Source organism: Dichotomopilus funicola (assembly GCF_033296635.1).
Source record: "Dichotomopilus funicola strain CBS 141.50 unplaced genomic scaffold C8A04scaffold_36, whole genome shotgun sequence".
Classification (NCBI taxonomy): Eukaryota; Fungi; Ascomycota; class Sordariomycetes; order Sordariales; family Chaetomiaceae; genus Dichotomopilus; species Dichotomopilus funicola.
The window spans coordinates 191,090-208,622 of record NW_026944057.1 but is presented as its reverse complement, the minus strand read 5'-3'; the positions used below and the strand labels follow the sequence as shown (position 1 = coordinate 208,622).

The 17,533-nt window shown below is 54.8% G+C and overlaps 6 protein-coding genes across 6 annotated transcripts; 4 read left to right on the top strand and 2 right to left on the bottom strand.

The window, feature by feature from the left end:
* Positions 1-554: 554 nt before the first annotated feature.
* Positions 555-1,205, top strand: C8A04DRAFT_29196 (uncharacterized protein; the record flags this gene model as incomplete). The annotated part of the gene is made up of 1 exon (XM_062780919.1): positions 555-1,205. One exon carries the CDS (start codon positions 555-557, stop codon positions 1,203-1,205), a length of 651 nt encoding a protein of 216 aa, XP_062636548.1.
* Positions 1,206-2,584: 1,379 nt separating this feature from the next.
* On the top strand, positions 2,585-3,622 carry C8A04DRAFT_29195 (uncharacterized protein; the record flags this gene model as incomplete). Its single annotated transcript, XM_062780918.1, has 3 exons — positions 2,585-2,643; positions 2,794-2,803; positions 2,906-3,622. The coding sequence occupies 3 exons, from the start codon at positions 2,585-2,587 to the stop codon at positions 3,620-3,622; spliced, it is 786 nt and encodes a 261-aa protein (XP_062636547.1).
* Positions 3,623-4,075: 453 nt separating this feature from the next.
* C8A04DRAFT_29194 (alpha-n-arabinofuranosidase 2) lies at positions 4,076-5,128 on the top strand (the record flags this gene model as incomplete). The annotated part of the gene is made up of 1 exon (XM_062780917.1): positions 4,076-5,128. The coding sequence occupies one exon, from the start codon at positions 4,076-4,078 to the stop codon at positions 5,126-5,128; it is 1,053 nt and encodes a 350-aa protein (XP_062636546.1).
* A 1,945-nt stretch (positions 5,129-7,073) lies between these two features.
* C8A04DRAFT_37713 (thiamine pyrophosphate enzyme, N-terminal TPP binding domain-containing protein) lies at positions 7,074-12,074 on the top strand (the record flags this gene model as incomplete). The annotated part of the gene is made up of 6 exons (XM_062783987.1): positions 7,074-7,238; positions 7,298-8,642; positions 8,709-8,963; positions 10,585-10,916; positions 11,211-11,653; positions 12,047-12,074. The coding sequence occupies 6 exons, from the start codon at positions 7,074-7,076 to the stop codon at positions 12,072-12,074; spliced, it is 2,568 nt and encodes an 855-aa protein (XP_062636545.1).
* A 102-nt stretch (positions 12,075-12,176) lies between these two features.
* On the bottom strand, positions 12,177-13,685 carry C8A04DRAFT_37712 (peptidase M24, structural domain-containing protein; the record flags this gene model as incomplete). The annotated part of the gene is made up of 3 exons (XM_062783986.1): positions 12,177-12,276; positions 12,336-13,454; positions 13,522-13,685. 3 exons carry the CDS (start codon positions 13,683-13,685, stop codon positions 12,177-12,179), a joined length of 1,383 nt encoding a protein of 460 aa, XP_062636544.1.
* Positions 13,686-14,177: 492 nt separating this feature from the next.
* Positions 14,178-15,093, bottom strand: C8A04DRAFT_29190 (uncharacterized protein; the record flags this gene model as incomplete). Its single annotated transcript, XM_062780916.1, has 4 exons — positions 14,178-14,205; positions 14,277-14,452; positions 14,521-14,939; positions 15,006-15,093. The coding sequence occupies 4 exons, from the start codon at positions 15,091-15,093 to the stop codon at positions 14,178-14,180; spliced, it is 711 nt and encodes a 236-aa protein (XP_062636543.1).
* Positions 15,094-17,533: the final 2,440 nt, after the last annotated feature.

Here is a 17,533-nt window from a genome sequence, read left to right as displayed (position 1 = left end):
GGGGGTTAGCGGGATGCGCGCGTCCCCCTCCCTTGAATGCCCCAACTGCATGAGGACGGCACTCAGCCACTCAAATGGCGCAGATACAGCTGCAGGTCATTGCCAATGCGGCCTGTCGCGACCCAACACCCAGTGGCGGAGGAAAGTGGTGAGACAACTGGGTAGATACTCATCCAGCGGCCTCGCTGTGAGAGCTCACATGGTGGGTGGGCCAGTGATTGGTCTTCTGAGATGGTGTTGCACCCGAAAAGGGTGGTGTCTGGTGGCCTTGTCGCCCTTAGATGCATCATGCAGGATGTTCCGCGCTTGCTTCCTAGAGCTGCCAACCGACAGGCTCATATAAACCGAAGTGCGACGCCTCATTCCAGCGACATCCCGTGTCTACTCGTTTAAGGCTGCGCCAGGCCTCCCGTTGGCTTGAGGCGGCCTTGCCATTCCGCCTTGTCACGATGGCTGCCTTTTAAACACCCCCGGCTAAAGAAGAGTTATTTGCGCGACTCCATCGTCATCATCCCACAGCCTTCATTATTTAACCTTAAAATCGGTGTGCTCCGATGGCAAACCTAGAGGTGACAGTGGCGCCGGCCGCTCAGCCCCTCTTTGCCCGCACCCGCGTGGTCACCCAAACCATCACTCGCCCGTCCACAACTATCGTCGCCGTTGTCACTCTTGGTGATGCACCGCAACCCGACCCTACGGTGACCTCTATCATACCACCACCACCACCGCCACCAGCCGCAACGACTACCACCACTCTCGCGCCAGCTCCATCCACCTCTTCACCGTTAACCCCACAACAACTCGGCGCGCTACTCGGTTCCATCCTCGGTTTCGCCTTCGTCGCTTTCTGCATCTGCTGCTGTCTCACCATCCATCGTCGTCGACTCCGTTACTACCGTTCACGCCGCCGTGGTTCATATTCCTCGAGCAGCGGCAGCAGCGATGACATGACCGAAAGCGAGGTCGTCCGCGTCCAAACGCGCGTATACAGCGGCGGCGGGCTAAATCCAGCGTGGAATGTACCTTTTACTGGACGTGGTGGCGGCGTGACCATGAGTTCGTCGCCTACGAGTGGGACGACCACGACGACGAGCGGGCCGTGGACGACGGTGCCACCGCCGGTGCGGTTTCCGCCGACTACCCGACAGGCGGGATATTCTCAGTCCAGGGAGCAGCAGATTAGGGGGGTGAGGCGGTTTTTATGATGAAGTGGGGGTTGAAAATGGGCAGTTGGATTTATGACGATGATGTGGGATTAAGACTAGTTAGGGACAAATACCGTTGATGATTGTAGAAAGGATGATGTTCTCTGATTCAAAGTTATCAAACAACTTTGGTCCCCATTGCCGAGAGTAATCAATTGATTTTGTTGAGCTAGCCTAAGAAGACGATGACACTACAATGCTTTTAATGTCATTGATCTTCAACTTTGATGTTGTCATCCTCTGGAATGAACATAGGGCAGTTACTAATTAAATTCCAATTTAATTAAATTCTAATTAATTGCATGCCTACTTACCCCTTACGCCTTTCGGTGGAGTTTGACATTGAGACTGAAATTGGGTTCAAACACATGGCCGATAGTGAAGTCGAAGTTAAGCTCAACAAAAATGACAAAACTCTTAAGATAAATCCCCTGTCGACCACCTACCACCTGTCAGCGCGAGATTAGTACCTTGTAAATTTTGCTCGACATTTGAGCGACATAGTGGGAATTCAGGGGATTAATTCGTAAGGGCTTAGTCGCATCAGCAAGCCTAGCAAAGACTCATGAATTTTGAGAACGACAAGCGTGATGAGAGGTAGAAGTGAAAGTGATCACTGGCGCCTTTGTGAGTTGGTCCTGGCGCAACATGCCTCGACTCTTTCAGTTGGAGGGAGATATCTCATCCTGTTGAAGTATAAAAGGGGCCAACTCACAATTGGGACGGACGGTCCTCTTGTGTCATATTACGTTCTGTCTTGTACGTACATTTATTTCCCACTCTTGTCCCTCGACCAGGTATTGACCTATCGGTCAGTCTGTCCCCGGCTAGGTGTTCGTATCGTCTTAAACCGGGCGTGTTCACAAATCCACATTTGTAGATGATTTGAGAAGTTGGTTCTCGGCGTTCTCAGCGTTCATTGTTTCCATGCTATGAATATCCTACGACATGGTAGGCTCACGGACGAACAATAGTCAAGAAATGCATAATGAGAACAGGGGGCGTAAGGGTACAGGATATAGTTATAATCACGACGCTGAGCTTCTCTACCCCCCCAATCTTCTTTCTCCCTTTCACACTGGGAGTTTGTTGCCTGAGATCTGGCACTTGTCCCTCCGATCCAACCCCATCACCCGCACTGCCGTTCTGCCGACCATACACACACACCGGTACACTCACCGGAGCCCCGTTAACCTCGCATCACACACCTACAAACTCACCGGAACCCCGTTGCCCGTACACAACACAACGACACACTCGAGAGCCTCTGCCGCCCACACCCCATGAAGGTTTACCAGAACCCCGTTGCTCACACAGTGCACACCCCCGTCGCCCGCACACCAACACACGCTCGAAGACCCGAACCAACCGCGCTCAGCATGGCCAACCACCCCGCCGCGATTCCGGCCGTAGACTACAGCGACGAGATCGAGGAGCTGTGAACCACCAGCTTCTACCGCTCGCTCTCCAGCCTCTTGGGGTCGGAGAAGTTCTCTGGCATGAGGATCCGCTGCGGGGGCCGTGAATTTCCGGCCCATCGGGCAATTGTGTGTCCCCAGTCGTCGTTCTTTGACGCTGCACTGACAAGCGGATTCGCGGTAAGTGAGAGGGGGTGAAGTTGATTGTTGAGTGGTTGGGATAGAATGATGGAGCTGAAAGAAAGGGGTTCACGGCTGATCACGTTCCTTTCCTGGGTATAGGAGACACACACTCGCATTGTTGACCTCCCAGAGGATGACCCCGATGTCCTCGGGCGCTTCTTGCAGTTTCTCTACACCGGCACATATGAAGATGGTGTGATTGGAGCGTGGACCTCTGCCGCAGAGGCCAGTATAATCACCCCTGAGGAAGTTGAGGAGTTGCTTGCCACCGTCCCTGGCACGGCTATCGAACCAGAGAGCGAGGACGGTGAAGACGGTGATTATTATCCCGACAATGATCAGTACAATGTGAATGACTTCCACGACTTTTCCGAGGGTGACTTCGACGAGGACGACTTTGAGGAGGATTTCCTCTCCGACGAGGAGCAAGAGGATGAGGACATGGAGTCATCAAGCGAGGGGTCTACCCCCGAGGAGCAGCGCATGGCCGAGGCTGCAGAAGAGCTGAGGTTCCTGGCCATCAGCCCCGAGTCCGGTGACGAGGATCACCAGCATGACTTCTCCGAAGCGGACTGTCAGCGACAGGCCCTATTTCTCCCGTTACGACTGTTCATCATGGCCGACAAGTACGATGTCCCTTCGCTCAAGCTACTCGCCCGCAAGTGCTTCCGCCACGCCGCGGAAATGCTGTGGGAGTCGGTCGACTACTTCCCTGACTTGGTCGATGAGCTGTACAGCAACACTCCGGAGCAGGATGACGGGATGAGGTCGATTGTTTGCCGGTTGGTAGGCCTCACGATTGTCGGCCCGGAGTAGCGCCAGTGATTCGCGGCTGTGATGCACAAGCATGGGGACTTCGCGGTGGGAGTCATGAACTACTGGCTCGACACCGCGGATATTTTTCGTGCGCGTTGGGTTTGAATGGTGGAAAGGAGTCGACGCCTCGGGAGTCGGGATTTAACGATGCGGTGCTTCACTGCTTCATCGGCGGGAGATGACTTTTGTTTTTTTCTTCGGGAATAAAATCTCCACGAATCGAAGCCCCGAGTAGATCACTAAGATTTGGGGCACTACTCCGATTGTATCGTTTCCTTCGGTGCACTGTTGCACTCGAACTTCGTCGTTACATCCGGCCGGCAATTCAGCCGGCTGGTAGAATGCATCGGGATCGTTATATTGCCAGTGCACACTCACATTCAACTCCATGAATAACCAGCCACGCTTCCCTTGCACATCACTGATTCCCCTTTATCTCAAGATTTCATCAAAATGGGGTTCTCACTCACCTCATTGTTCAAAAGCTCCACGCTCCCGGCTCTCCAAATTCTTTCAATGGTCTCGCCCGCCGTGGCTTACACGAACCCTCTCATCCCGCAGCGCGCCGACCCCCACATCACCAAGCACACCGATGGTTGGTATTATTTCACAGCCACCGTTCCGGAGTTTGACCGTATTGCCCTCCGTCGCGCGGAGTCCATCCAAGAACTGCAGAATGCCACTGAAACCACGATATGGCAGCGTAAAACCTCAGGCATCGGCAGTGGCCAGGTGTGGGCTCCGGAGCTGCATTTCATCGACGGAAAGTGGTACATCTATGTCGCGCTCGGGGTGGAGGGAGAGTGGCGGATCAGAGCGTCGGTGTTAGAGGGGACGGTCCTCGAGGGCGACGACGCCGACGACAACCCGCTCACAGCGACCTGGACCGAAAAGGGCGTGATTGAGACGAACTGGGACACCTTCTCCCTCGACGCAACCACTTTCACCGTGAACGGCACACGGTATTTGCTCTGGGCACAGCAGGAACCGTCGCGACCGGACGAAAACTCCAGCTTGATGCTTGCGCCCCTTGACAACCCCTGGACCATCCGTGGCACGGCTGTCGCCATCTCCCGGCCGACGCTGGCCTGGGAACGGATCGGGTACAGTGTCAATGAGGGCCCGGCGGTCATCCAGCGGAACGGCAAAATCTTTGTGTCCTACTCGGCGAGTGCTACGGATGCTAATTATTGTATGGGGTTATTGACAGCATCGGAGGATGCGGATTTGATGGACCCGGCGTCGTGGATCAAGGCAGATGAGCCGGTGTTCGCAAGCAATGAAGAGACCGGCCAATGGGGCCCGGGACATAACTCATTTACTGTGTCGGAAGATGGGTCGAGCGACGTGTTGGTATATCACGATCGTGGGTATCGCGATATCGAGGGTGATCCGTTGAATGATCCAAACCGGCAAACGAGAGTCCAGGTGCTGGGTTGGAAGGCTGATGGTACGCCGGATTTCGGAGTGCCCGTGGCAGACGGAGAAACGCCCACTCTGCTATAATCTGCTGGGGGTCGTTTGTTCTGTCAATGCGATGACGGAGTATGGGTTGGGGGGGTGATATTGTTGCTTTCAGCTGCTGTTGAGGTGTTGGCGAGTTTAAGCATAATACCGGGCTGGAGAATGAGGAAGTGTATCGTTTCAGAAATGAATTGGGATTTTGGCCAAGTAGAATGCCATCGGCTATCTTCACCGTAGAGAAAAAAATTGAGTGAGACCGAGTGTTTGTCTCCCTTGATTGATGTTAGTCGAATGCAAGTCTTCTTGCGGGAGCTTAAACAACACGAAGCGGCACGAGGTACGGAGAGGTACGGAGTAATTACAGAGTACCTATGTGTGCTGTCAGCGCATTTCGGCCCCACTCCGACGCCTCCGGGCTTCAATGCCGAAAGTGGAAGGGCGCTGCTCGGTTTGCATGATCAACCATCCGGGGCAAACAACTTGGAGTGTACGTTGTCACCCACCCGAAACGGAAGCAAGCGGCTTTGGCGGCCTTCGTCGGCCGCACTTCCCATGAAACAGCTCCATTGACGTTATCTCGCGGCAGTGCCTGGCCAAACAAACCGTCGGTCGGCGAGATCCCGGTTCGTTGGCCGGACGCTCTGGCCAAATGACACTTACCCCACCTCCCCGCATCCGATGCTTCAGGGCTGGGGATGCTGTGGGGCGGGCCGGACGGCGGAAATCCTCGGCTCAGCGAGTCGAATGTTAGTTCAAAGAAACAACTTAGAGTTTGACTCGAAAACTGATGGGAAAAAAGATGTGACGGGGGGTTATATAACAATGAAGTCCGTCCCCTAGGTTGCACTAGAGGTGAGGCTGTTGGTCTAGGCTTTTGCTGTTCTGTCGAAAAGGAAGACGCTGGTGACTTACACAATGTGAGGGTTGGGGTCTATCTCCTCGGCGTTCGGCTGCGGGGAATGCGGAGTCCCAGTGAGACAATGCAACTCCCAGCAAAACCAACGATCCCTGGATTGCTCAAACAGGTCATTTGTTGGCAAACATTGATAACGATGGCTCATCTGTCTCTGTTAGGTAACGCTTTGTTTGTCACAGCCCTACTCACCTGATCACTTGATAGCCCGCGCCGTGCTTGAATGTAGGAGCCAAGGGCCAGGAACGGACCCGGACAGCTTTTAAGCCGAGGCCACTTACACCGCGAATGACCGGGGCAATACAGAGCCAATGGGCCGGGAGTTCCTTCCTGAATCCGGCCTTTTGGCGAACAACAGACCGGGAAACCGCTTCTGGACGCCACCCAGAAGGCAACTTCCGATCACATGAGAACTTTCCCCATATCCGGATTCTTTCCACTGCAGTCACCCGTTTTGTTGAATCTCCAACTGCACAGCTCAACGGAAGTGGCACATGCCGCAACAGCAGACAGGCTAACAATCGCCTTGCACTAGGCCACGGCGGCTGAGGAGGAAAACGAGCTCCGTCCGGGTCTTGGCCCACGGCACAATATTCACACGGAACCATCAAGACCCGGCTGTCTGGAACCCCACCAGCTAGGTGTTCACGGCTTCTTGAGCTCCCCCGCATTCCGATTCGCGACAATGCCGCCATCCTTGCTCCGTGCAACCCCACTTCAAGCGGCAAGAGTAGGTTGGATATCTCTCCAGGGGAAGCACCTCCAAGACTACCATCCCGGTCCTGGGGTGCGGCTGCCGCAGCAATGACCGGGGTTAGCCGTCACGGCGCCCATCGGTTTATATCCTGGGCCACCCATCTTTTTGGTCATGGTAGCTTCCAATGCTCCGGTTCGATAATATATCGTGAGAATAGTCTTGAACCACGGTCGAATCAGGATTCCCCGGCCATCCCACCACTCCGTCTTATCAACGACACGATTACCGGCCCAATCAACTGCCCCATCAACAGTGTTTCCACTCAAACACGTCGTTCATCCACGGCCACCACTTCACCCATAGAAATTGAGCCTAAGATGTACACGGCTTCGTTCGCCTTCTTCGAGGCGCTATGGGACGCCGGCGTGGAGCATGTCTTCGTCAACCTGGGCTCTGATCACCCCAGTATCATCGAGGCCATGGTCAAGGGAGCGCGTGAGAAGAAGGGCCAATTTCCGCGGATGCTAACTTGTCCGAATGAGGTGTGCTTCCATGACTCCCATCTTCGTTTCGTCGTATTAGGCTACTCACCTTCTTACAGATGGTTGCCATGTCCATGGCCGATGGCTACGCACGCTTGACCGGCAAGCCCCAGGCTGTTATCGTCCACGTCGACGTCGGCACCCAAGGCCTCGGCGCTGCGGTGCACAATGCGAGCGCCGGTCGTGCCCCTGTCCTCGTCTTCGCTGGAATCTCCCCCGTTACTCAAGAAGGTGAACTCCGCGGTTCCCGCACCGAATTCATCCATTGGATTCAAGACGTACCCGATCAAAAACAGATTGTGGCGCAGTATTGTCGGTACTCAGCCGAGTTGAAGACGGGGGTGAATGTCAAGCAGATGGTGAACCGTGCGCTGCAGTTCGCAAAATCCCAGCCACAGGGGCCGGTGTACTTGTGCGGTTCACGCGAAGTGATGGAGACGGAAATTGAGCCTTACCCGATCCCACAGGATCAATGGGAACCGGTCGAGTTGGGCGGACTGCCGACATCAGGAGCAAAGAAGATCGCCGAAGCGCTCGCCGGCGCCAAGGAGCCGTTGTTGGTCACGGGGTACGGTGGACGCAACCACGCCGTACCTGGCGCGTTGGTGGAACTGGCGAACACTGTCAAGGGTCTCCGGGTGCTTGATACCGGCGGCAGCGACATGTGTTTCCCTGCGGACCATCCCGGCTGGCTGGGGCTCAAGTTTGGCGTAGATGATGCCGTTCGCTCGGCTGATGTGATAGTTGTCCTGGACTGCGACGTCCCTTGGATCACGATGCATTGCAAACCAAGGAAGGATGCTAAAGTCTTCCATATCGATGTCGATCCCCTCAAGCAGGTCATGCCGCTGTTCTACATCCAAGCGCAACACCGTTACCGGGCCGATGCCTTGACGGCGGTGGAGCAAGTATCCGCGTTGCTCAAGTCGGATGAGACGCTCAAGACGCGGCTAGTCGGAGACGAGGTGGAAAAGAGGTGGGCAGCGCTCCAAACATCGCACAAGAAGCGCCTAGACGACATTGCAGTGCGCTCACGGCCATTGGAGAACGGCGAGTTTGGGACTAGCCATCTCTGCGCCAAGCTTCGAGAACTGTGCCCACCCGACACCATCTGGGCCATCGAGGCTGTCACCAACACTGCATTCGTCCACGACAGCCTACAGCCAACACGACCCGGCCAGTGGATCAACTGTGGTGGCGGGGGCCTAGGCTGGTCAGGCGGTGGGAGCTTAGGTATCAAGCTTGCGTCGGACCACGCAGCCCAGAAGAGCGGAGGTGGGAAGGGCAAGTTTGTCGTCCAGATTGTGGGAGATGGGACATTCCTGTTCTCCGTTCCGGGGAGTGTGTACTGGATCTCAAAGCGCTACAACATCCCGGTATTGACGATCGTGCTAAACAACAAAGGTGAGCTATCAAATGGTCAAATCGTTTACCACGCTTCGCCTTCGCCATTTCGCTGACTCCTTCCAGGATGGAACGCACCGCGCAAGTCGCTGCTCCTTGTACACCCCGAAGGATTGGGGTCTCAGGCGACTAATGAGGAGATTAACCTTTCTTTTGACCCCGCCCCTGACTATGCTGGTATTGCAAAGGCCGCGGCCGGCGGAGACCTGCACGCTGCGCGGGTCGACAAGGCAGCCGACCTGGACAAGGTACTGAAGGACGCGATTGCAGTGGTAGAGGGCGGGCAAACGGCCGTCCTCGACTGCAAGGTGACTTCGGGATGTTAAACAAGGCTTCGCTGTTTTCTTGTCGTTTTGTGTCATTTTAGGTTTGTCCTTTAGGCCGAACATCGGGTCAACACGCCTGCCTGGCGGGGAGGCACATGGGAACCCGGACCTGGTCGGAAGGACCCGTTGAAGAGTCTCGAGTGAGTTGTCTCGCCGGGTAGCCAGTAATTGTGCCTGCGGGGGTAGTTCACGGGGTGCGGCTCGGGGTTCTCTCCGGGGACGCCGGTGGCCAACGAAAGAGGCGGGGGCTGCAGAGCCACGCAGCTTGTTTTGTTGTTTCCCTGCATCAAATTAGCAAGACAATCCATACAGTGCCACGACAACAGCAGCTAAAAGTCTCGTTGGTCTGTTATCTACACTCGAGTCAACATTTAACCGCATACCAGTAAGAAATGATGGGCATCTTGCAGCAAAGTGCTCCATGGGCCGGTCCAGAGCGAGACGGCTCTCCGCTTGGGTGTGACCCTGTATGCCGGCGTCTCCAGGTCTAACTACACACGTAATACAACTTTTAGACGTCCTCGAGGACGAATACAGTTGTCGCGTGGGGGTGATGTATCTTTAATTTGGGCTGCTTCGACAATTCTAGTCGCGCCGTTCTTCCTCCTAAGTTTCCCATGTAGAGCACATGAGCTACCTAGCTCTACCTAAGTAACGACGGCCTAAATCCTCGGACTCGCGCCATTGTCGCCACAACAAGGAACCGGATTCATTGAACGGCAATTCGCGCTGGTGATTCGCTCGAGAATCAATATCAAGCAGCACATCTGAGGCATCAACAGTCAATGATCGTCGGTAATCGCGTGGCTCGCTTGCGGTATTGAGGTGGCAACTGCAACCATAAAGTTGGGGTTGTCGGTGTTGTGCGTGAAGATTTCGGGAAGAATTTTGTTTTCCTGGCAGGAAAGTGGGCCATTTGCGTCCCAGACTTGGCCTGGGGCACAGGCCACAAGGGCCAAGAGGGACCTGAATGTCCGCAGCGCGGAATGTTTGTCCGGGAGTTGATCTTCAACGCTCGCAACGAATGCAGCAAACCCTTTAATCAACTCGACGCGCGCCGTCCTTAGAGGTCCACCAGCCCCCCGTTTCAACCCAGATATTCGCCCGATCTGAGATCAACTCTTTGCGCCGGCGATGGGAATTGCCCCCGTGATCCCACTTCGAGGCCCAAAAGACCCGCCGAGCCGGGGAACGACGCCCTCCAAATTTTTGCCCCTCTCGTCCCCATCTTAACCCCACCTGCCGAATACCGAGATCTTGCAGCACCACGCGCAGCCCCAAAAAAAGAACTTCTCTCGACCACCCGCGAGACGATGAGATTGGGCCTGGCGCGTACCGGGAGACACAAAACGTGGAACCGCCCCGGGTGATTTGGGCTGCGCACCCACGGGTAACGCCCATTGCGACAAAACCACTCGAGGGAGCGAATCCCCCTTGCGCCCGAAGCGCGGATCACAAGCCGACGAAGGACGCCGCGAATCCGTCCGAGAATATCCCGCCGCGGTCCGATCGAGTCGGCCCTTTTTAGTCTCGACCAGAACAATATACCTTCGGCGACGATAATTCCGTCTGGACTCTTGGCCCGACAAGAGTAATTCTTATTGCAATGAACGAAGGGGAACGACAGCCCGAGGGCACCACCACGAACGCTACGGATGGCCACAACAGCGACTCGAGCTCCCTACATTCACCGCCACCGCCGCCCGTCCCGGCGACCGACCCCAAACTCCACGATCCGGCAGCTGGTTCCGACGAACAGGTCACATCGCCGACCCTGGCGGTGCGGCTCGAAGATGTTTCTCAGGTCTCTCCGCAAGCCGCGCTGAGGCTGCTCAGTTCTGGTGTTGAAGCGCTGGTCAACATGACGGGAGATATCCCGCCAACACCACCGCCTCACAGCCCGACGTTGCCACACATGCGGGGAATGGAAGCTGAAAAGCAGAGCATTGTGCGGTCGAACTCGGAAAAGAACTTGGCTCGCCTGGCACAACGGAACAGTGCGTCGGCATCACCAATGCCCGGGAGGTCGCCTCTGCAACAGGTGTGCGCTGCGCCTATAACACAAGGTGAGGGGTCGACACCCACACCAACGGCGCAAGCTATCGATGGGGTACATCTCCGCGCACCCATCACGATGTCCAACCCGCCACCTCGAACACCGCCCCCCTCTAATAGTTCCGGCTCCGGCTCCGGTTCCGGCCTCAGCTCGCAACCGCAAACACCCCCGCTACAATCTGCCCAGCTCGCTCCGTACATCATTGTCGGCGACAACTCCCAACCTCTCAACCAACAGCACAGCGCCATCACCCGCAAATTCTACTGCCGCATCCCGCCGCCTATCTCCATCACCGACTATCTCTTGCGCGTGCATCGCTACTGCCCCATGTCAACGGGTGTCTACCTCGCCGCGTCCCTCTACATCCACCGCCTCGCCGTACTGGAGCGCGCCATCGTCGTGACCAAACGCAATGCACACCGCTTGCTACTGGCTGGGTTGCGGGTAGCGATGAAAGCGCTGGAAGATCTGAGTTACCCGCATGGGAGGTTTGCGCGGGTAGGCGGCGTAAGCGAGAAGGAGTTGGCGAGGTTGGAAATCAGTTTTTGTTTTTTGACGGGGTTTGAGTTGGCAGTGAGTGGAGGAATGTTGACGAGGCATTGGGACTTGTTACGTCGAGGGGCAGAAGGGTGGAATGTTTGGGATGAGGAACTGCAGCAAGAACATGAGGGTAATGTGGAGCGGTTCGTGGTGCAGTTGGGAAATCCGCCAGGCGCTGATAATGCCACGGCGGAAGCTTGATCCGGCTTCAAAGCGCACCTTAAATACGTTGACAGCGACACGGCGGACAGGTCGCGGGTTCTCATGCTTGAAGGCAGAGACTTTATTCATGTTGTTGACCGTTGGATAAGGCGCAGCCGATGGGAACGTTGTTTTCGAAGCTCTAGCGCTCGGTGATTTATTTACGCACAATCAGGGATAATATTTATCAATACGAGAAGTACTTATCGCATCACAGTCTGACAGCCGGACAGGCCCTAATTACAGAATAACCAAGCTAACATGGCACAGTACGGTTGTAGTATCATGACGGATGTCTATCGCCCCTAGACGTTTGAATGTTGACGGTGTAATTATAATCAACGACCAAGAGATCTCAACTAGATATTAACGACATGATCTGGTTAAGAACCAAATATAGGACTTGGCTGCTCAGCTGCTCGCGATCAACTTTTCAATCTCATCCGGATCCTTCAGCGCGACCGTCAAGTTATCGCTGCCGTCTTTCGTTATGACAATGTTGTCCTCGATTCTGCGCGTGGGTCAGTTCCAATTCGATACCACCTAGCTAACACCTCCGTTTTGACTTACCGAACGCCCCCAACATCCCAATACTTCTCCAATACCTCGACATCGATGAACTTGGCGTGCTTCGGGTCCTTGAGGTATGGCTCAATGATGAAGTTACAGAAGTAAATACCTGGCTCCACCGTGATCACGCTGCCGGCCGGCAGCTTACCCCGGACGCGTAAATACCGGAACAAAGTGTCCTTGTCGGCATAGTTGGGGTTACCTCCTGTATCGTGGGTGTCCATTCCGAGGTAATGGCCCAGACCGTGCGGGAAGAAGGCCACGCTCGTCCGGCTGGCAAGAATTTCCTCCTTGTCGCCCTTGAGAATACCCAACTTTAGCAACCCGTCGATGGCAATCTTGTGCGCCAGGAGGTGCACGTCATCCCAAAGCACTCCCTCCTTGAGCACCGCAATCGTATCCAGCTGCATCTTGAGCACAATGTCGTAGATAGCTCGGCTCTCCTTGGTGAACTTGCCATTGATGGGGAAGGTTCGAGTGACATCGGCGCAGTAGCATTGCCATTCCGCGCCGCCGTCGAGTAGCAGGTTCAGCTTGCCGTCAAGTGGCTGGTTGTTGTGGATGTAGTGTAGTGTCGCGGCTGCCCGTCCGCTGGCAAAAATGCCGTGGTAGGATTGCTCCGGAGCATCGGCAGCGATGCAAGACCCGATGAAGGCACCCTCGAGCTCACGCTCGTTCTTCGCGTGCTTGACTTTCTCGATCACGAGGCGGTGGGCGTCGGCGGTGACAGCGTTGGCCTTGGCGAGCATGGCAAGTTCGAACTCGTCTTTTACGACACGAGTGACCTCGATGGCCTCTTTAAGCAGTGAGAAGTTCTTCTCGTCGAATCCGAGGAAAGTGACATGGTCAGATACTTGGTTCGCAATGGCAAAGGCGGTCGATTTCGACTTTTGGGCTGCGGTATGAGCAAGCTCGGCGTTGATGTCGCTGGTGAACTTGACCTCGTCGACATCCCACTTCTGCAGCGCCTCCTCGGGGGATACGGGCAAACCGGACCAGATCACGCTCTCAGCGTCGATCGGGGGGATGAAGAGGGTTGTCTTGTCCGCGTCTATGTCGTGGACCACGTAGGCATCGGCGAGCAGGGAACCAGTCAGGTAATAGAAGAATCGGCGCTGTCTTGATAGCAGTGTCTTAGCAAAGAGTTCTGTCCAGCAAGATCACGAAACCCGTGCAAAGCACGTACCGAAACGGCTCGGGCTCATCACTGTCCTCCTTCAGCTTGGTCAAACGACTCTCGAGGTAGAGCACGCCTGATGCATTGGGGACCTTGGCGCGAATGTAATCGACGACACGCCTCGCGTGTTGCTTGGCGGGGTACTTCCCCTTCAGAATCGTCTCGTAGTCCATGGTGCGCAATGTACTCAATTTCCGTGGTTGGGTTATAAAGTAGTTACGGAAGGGGGAGCTCGTGTTAAATATCCCCAAAAGCGATCTCCAGTTTGGCATTGAGAAAGAGGGGCGTCCGGCCTGCCGGATGGGATGGAAAACATCTTTCCTGAGGGAAGCTCTTCGAGGGCGGGGCAGATGGCAACTCTCTGGCACAGCAAGGGTCCACAATAGGCCAAGAACGGCAGGTGGTGCGCGGCTTCCAGCGGGCTTCGAACTGTTCGATTGGCGTGCCCTTTTATCAACAACACCCCGCAATCCCTCCCATCTGTCAATTTGTGCGTGTGCTCGCTTTCCTCGGATTGGGTTGCGGGGTGACACAAAATCCTCCAGTATTTACAAGACTCCAGCACCTATCTTCTCTTGCCTCTCGCGCGAGACAACACATCTTCCCGTCATCTCTCCGTTTTCGTACCAAGCGTCAACCGTTCTGCCAACATGTCCTTTTCCGTCTCAGTTGAAGCTAACGTGAACATGATCCCTAGGAACACGAAAGGTCATTCGTTAGCAACGGCATCATCAGCCACACCAAACTCGAGTCAAAGGACGTACCAATGGTTCTGCGTAACATCGCCGCGGTCCTCCATCGGACGCCAGCTGGTCCACGCTTTGACGCTATCCTGGGAAGGGTTCCAAATCTTCTGGCCGTAGATGACATACTTGAGGTTGAGCGTCGCGCGGTTGTTCATCACCCACTCGGCAAGCTGACGGCCAGAGGTGGTGGGAATCTACAAAGGCAAATGATCAATATCAGTCTCGGGAGCCCCCCGGAGCTTGGAAACGGATGACAACTTACGCCACCGCCGTCCGAGCACATGAAGTCAATCGCCTTCCCGCAGCAGTGATCCGAGGTGCCTGGGCAGGCACAGTCGCGGGTGCAGTAGATCTGGCGCACACGACCGGGCCACGCAGCGACAAGAGTCTTGGCGCCGGTCACCGCGACGGCCTTGCAGGCGCCGACGGCCGGGAAAGCGGGCGCCGCGTATCCGCCGAACCCAGTAGCGGCCGACGAGCAGCACTTCATCTGCGCCGGGCCGGGGCATTGGTTTGCCACGGAACTTCCGGCACAGTCGCTTTGCCAGCGGCAGTTTCCGGCGGACGTGTTGGAGCACGAGGCTTTGGTACAGCACTTGATATCGGCCGCGTCGGCAGGGCAGCCACCGGCGATGGTGATACCACCTGCCGAAGAGCAGGCGCTGGTCGAGACACAAACACCTGGAGCGAGGTTAAACCATACCCGGTGAACGTGTGTGATACCGGGCTAAGGGGCGGGCGACATACCAGCCCTGCCGTCTGCGCCAAAGCAGGGTTCATTGGTGGCGGCCATGGCCGTAGCCGCCATGATAAGGGTGAGTACTTTGAGCTGCATGGCGTTGATGGGTAGCCGTCGTGGGTGTGGACAAATTTGATGAGGCCAATTATTCCTCAGGTGGACTTCGAGAGTTCTTATACCCTTCTCGGCGCTTATTACTGTGCAGGGTGAGTTCCAGATTCCGGGATGGTCCCAAATAATAAATGTCTAGTTATCCATCGATCGCTCCACGTGTCTGGTCGTCTATCCTGTAGCCCTGTACCAAAATAGAAAACTCGAACATCAACATTCGCTTCTGCGCTCCGCTTTTGTCCGTCGGTCAGTTTCTTGGCTATCAATTGCCACTGCTCCAGGCAAGGAACAGTGCAGCTGAGCGGCGCCGATGAAGCACGACAGCAGGGGTTGCGCTGTTCCACGCTTCGTTGCATTCCGATCTTAGCCAACCCCGAAGAGATTACAGGATGCGCTGTTGAAGATCGCCGACTTCCCCTAACAACCCCACATGTCTTAAATCTGCCAAGGCGAGTTATTCTTGGACCCCGACACCCGCGGGTAAACTGGTCGCCGTCTCTGCTGCTCAGGCCCATTCTTGCTCTCCCCCCAACTGGGGAACGGAATGGGGTGATTACCTAGGTAACTACGAGTATTGAACTTCTGGCCTACGATGGCGGTTCTTGGTTGATGATGACCCGAGACAAACACCACACGTGTGCGGAAAATCTCGGCGGGATGCAGGGATAAGGTAGTGTAGTGTTAGCGTTCCCAATTTGAGGGGGAAGAATAAATGTGGGTTGCAATTACTACCTGTCTCTGAGATCTCGGCGGGTTAACCACCGGCGACTGATTGCCTTGATATTCTCACGGTTATGACAGTGTGGTTCATATGCCCAATTCTTGGTGCTACTGAACAGTTCGAACCACGGTTCCTCCTTTGAGGTGTTACGTAGTGGTCAATTGCGCCTAGGTACCCGTGGCAGATATGCTGTCCCGAAGCAAGTGTGTTGAATTGTGCCTTAACCAAATTTGACAAGCCTACCATCAATACCTACTGAGTCGTAGGTAAATTAGCTTTGAAGATGACTAGATAGGCCAGGGTGGGTAGAACTTGTAGTAACCATCACCTGTCCAGTTAATGAGACCCAGCCTAACTACATGGATCTGTATGCTTAAACTATGTCCCGTTCTGTTGCAACACAAGTTAAGCACCTTTCCAATCCACATATGGTGATACTTCTTGGGGGTTCTAATCGCATTCGATGTGGGTTATGTTTACGGAACGAGCTATGGGGTTATTCAATGTCTTGCTCCGCAAGCGCGGGATGGTGGACAGTGTAGTTGAGTCCTCAATTACAGCTCGGCACATCGCCATGATCGGGAAACGGGGGAGGTTCATACCAAGTTGTGAGCTGGTACGGAGCAAAGATAAAGGTATAGGAAGAACAAAACCGGAAAGCAAGATGAACAGCGACTCTATTCAAACAATCCTTTCACAGCCCATCGCTATCCCCTAACCCTCTTGAGTAACTCGTCTCCTGGGAGTGTTTTCATCTGATCCTCAGTCATTCGCGGTTCATGGGTTCAGCTTAACTGTTCAGGTATTCATACGTTCTTTCCTTTCTTAAATTGTTTTCTAGGAATGGTGACTATTAAAAGCCTTGGGAGCTCAAAAGAAATCTCTAATTAGCGAAATGTGTTTTTGACCCGTCTTAACACACCTCATCCCCTTCTTAACTCCCCAACAAAAAGAAGATCCTTCATCCTTTAGAACGCCGGCCTTCCCCGTCCCCCGACCGACAACGAAGTGCAATACAAGAACCAAAGTTAGTCGCCAGAGACAATGGCGAACTGGTCGGCGCTCCTCGACCTTCCTGTCGAGATACACCTGGAGATATGCGACAACCTCTCGCTGCACGCACTCCGACCATTTACTTCATTGCAGCCATGGGGTGTAATCACGACCTTCGATAGCTGCGCGCCCGGCTCATTCATCCTTAAGGGCTTGTCCCAGAGCTGCAAATACTTTCGCCGTATCACATTCCCACTGCGATACCAGCGCGTGTGGCTTTCTGTGGATCGCCTTGACGCCTTTATCTCCATCATCAAGCATTTCACCCTCTATCCTGAGCGTGGCGACTTTGTCAAGCATCTCATGATCGACATTCCGCCTTTTGTATCGACTCCGGCCAACCGACCCGAGAATGAGACTCAAGAACTGCAACAAGAGGCAAGGCGACTAGGCCTCCGATTTGACTCAGATAATGTAAACCAGAACCTCGAGGGATTTCTCATTGACATGATCTTATGTCAACTGCAAGGAGTCAGGAGGCTTAGTCTCGAGCAATGGCCGGTAGTTGAAGACCAGGTTAGGGATGAAACGGCACGCGGAATCATCTACGGAGCCCATCTCCCTGGTTCACTTGTGTTTCCCTCGCTGCAACACCTCACAACTGAGCACCCGGGCTCAATCGACCGTCCTGTACAAAGATTTAAGCGCACA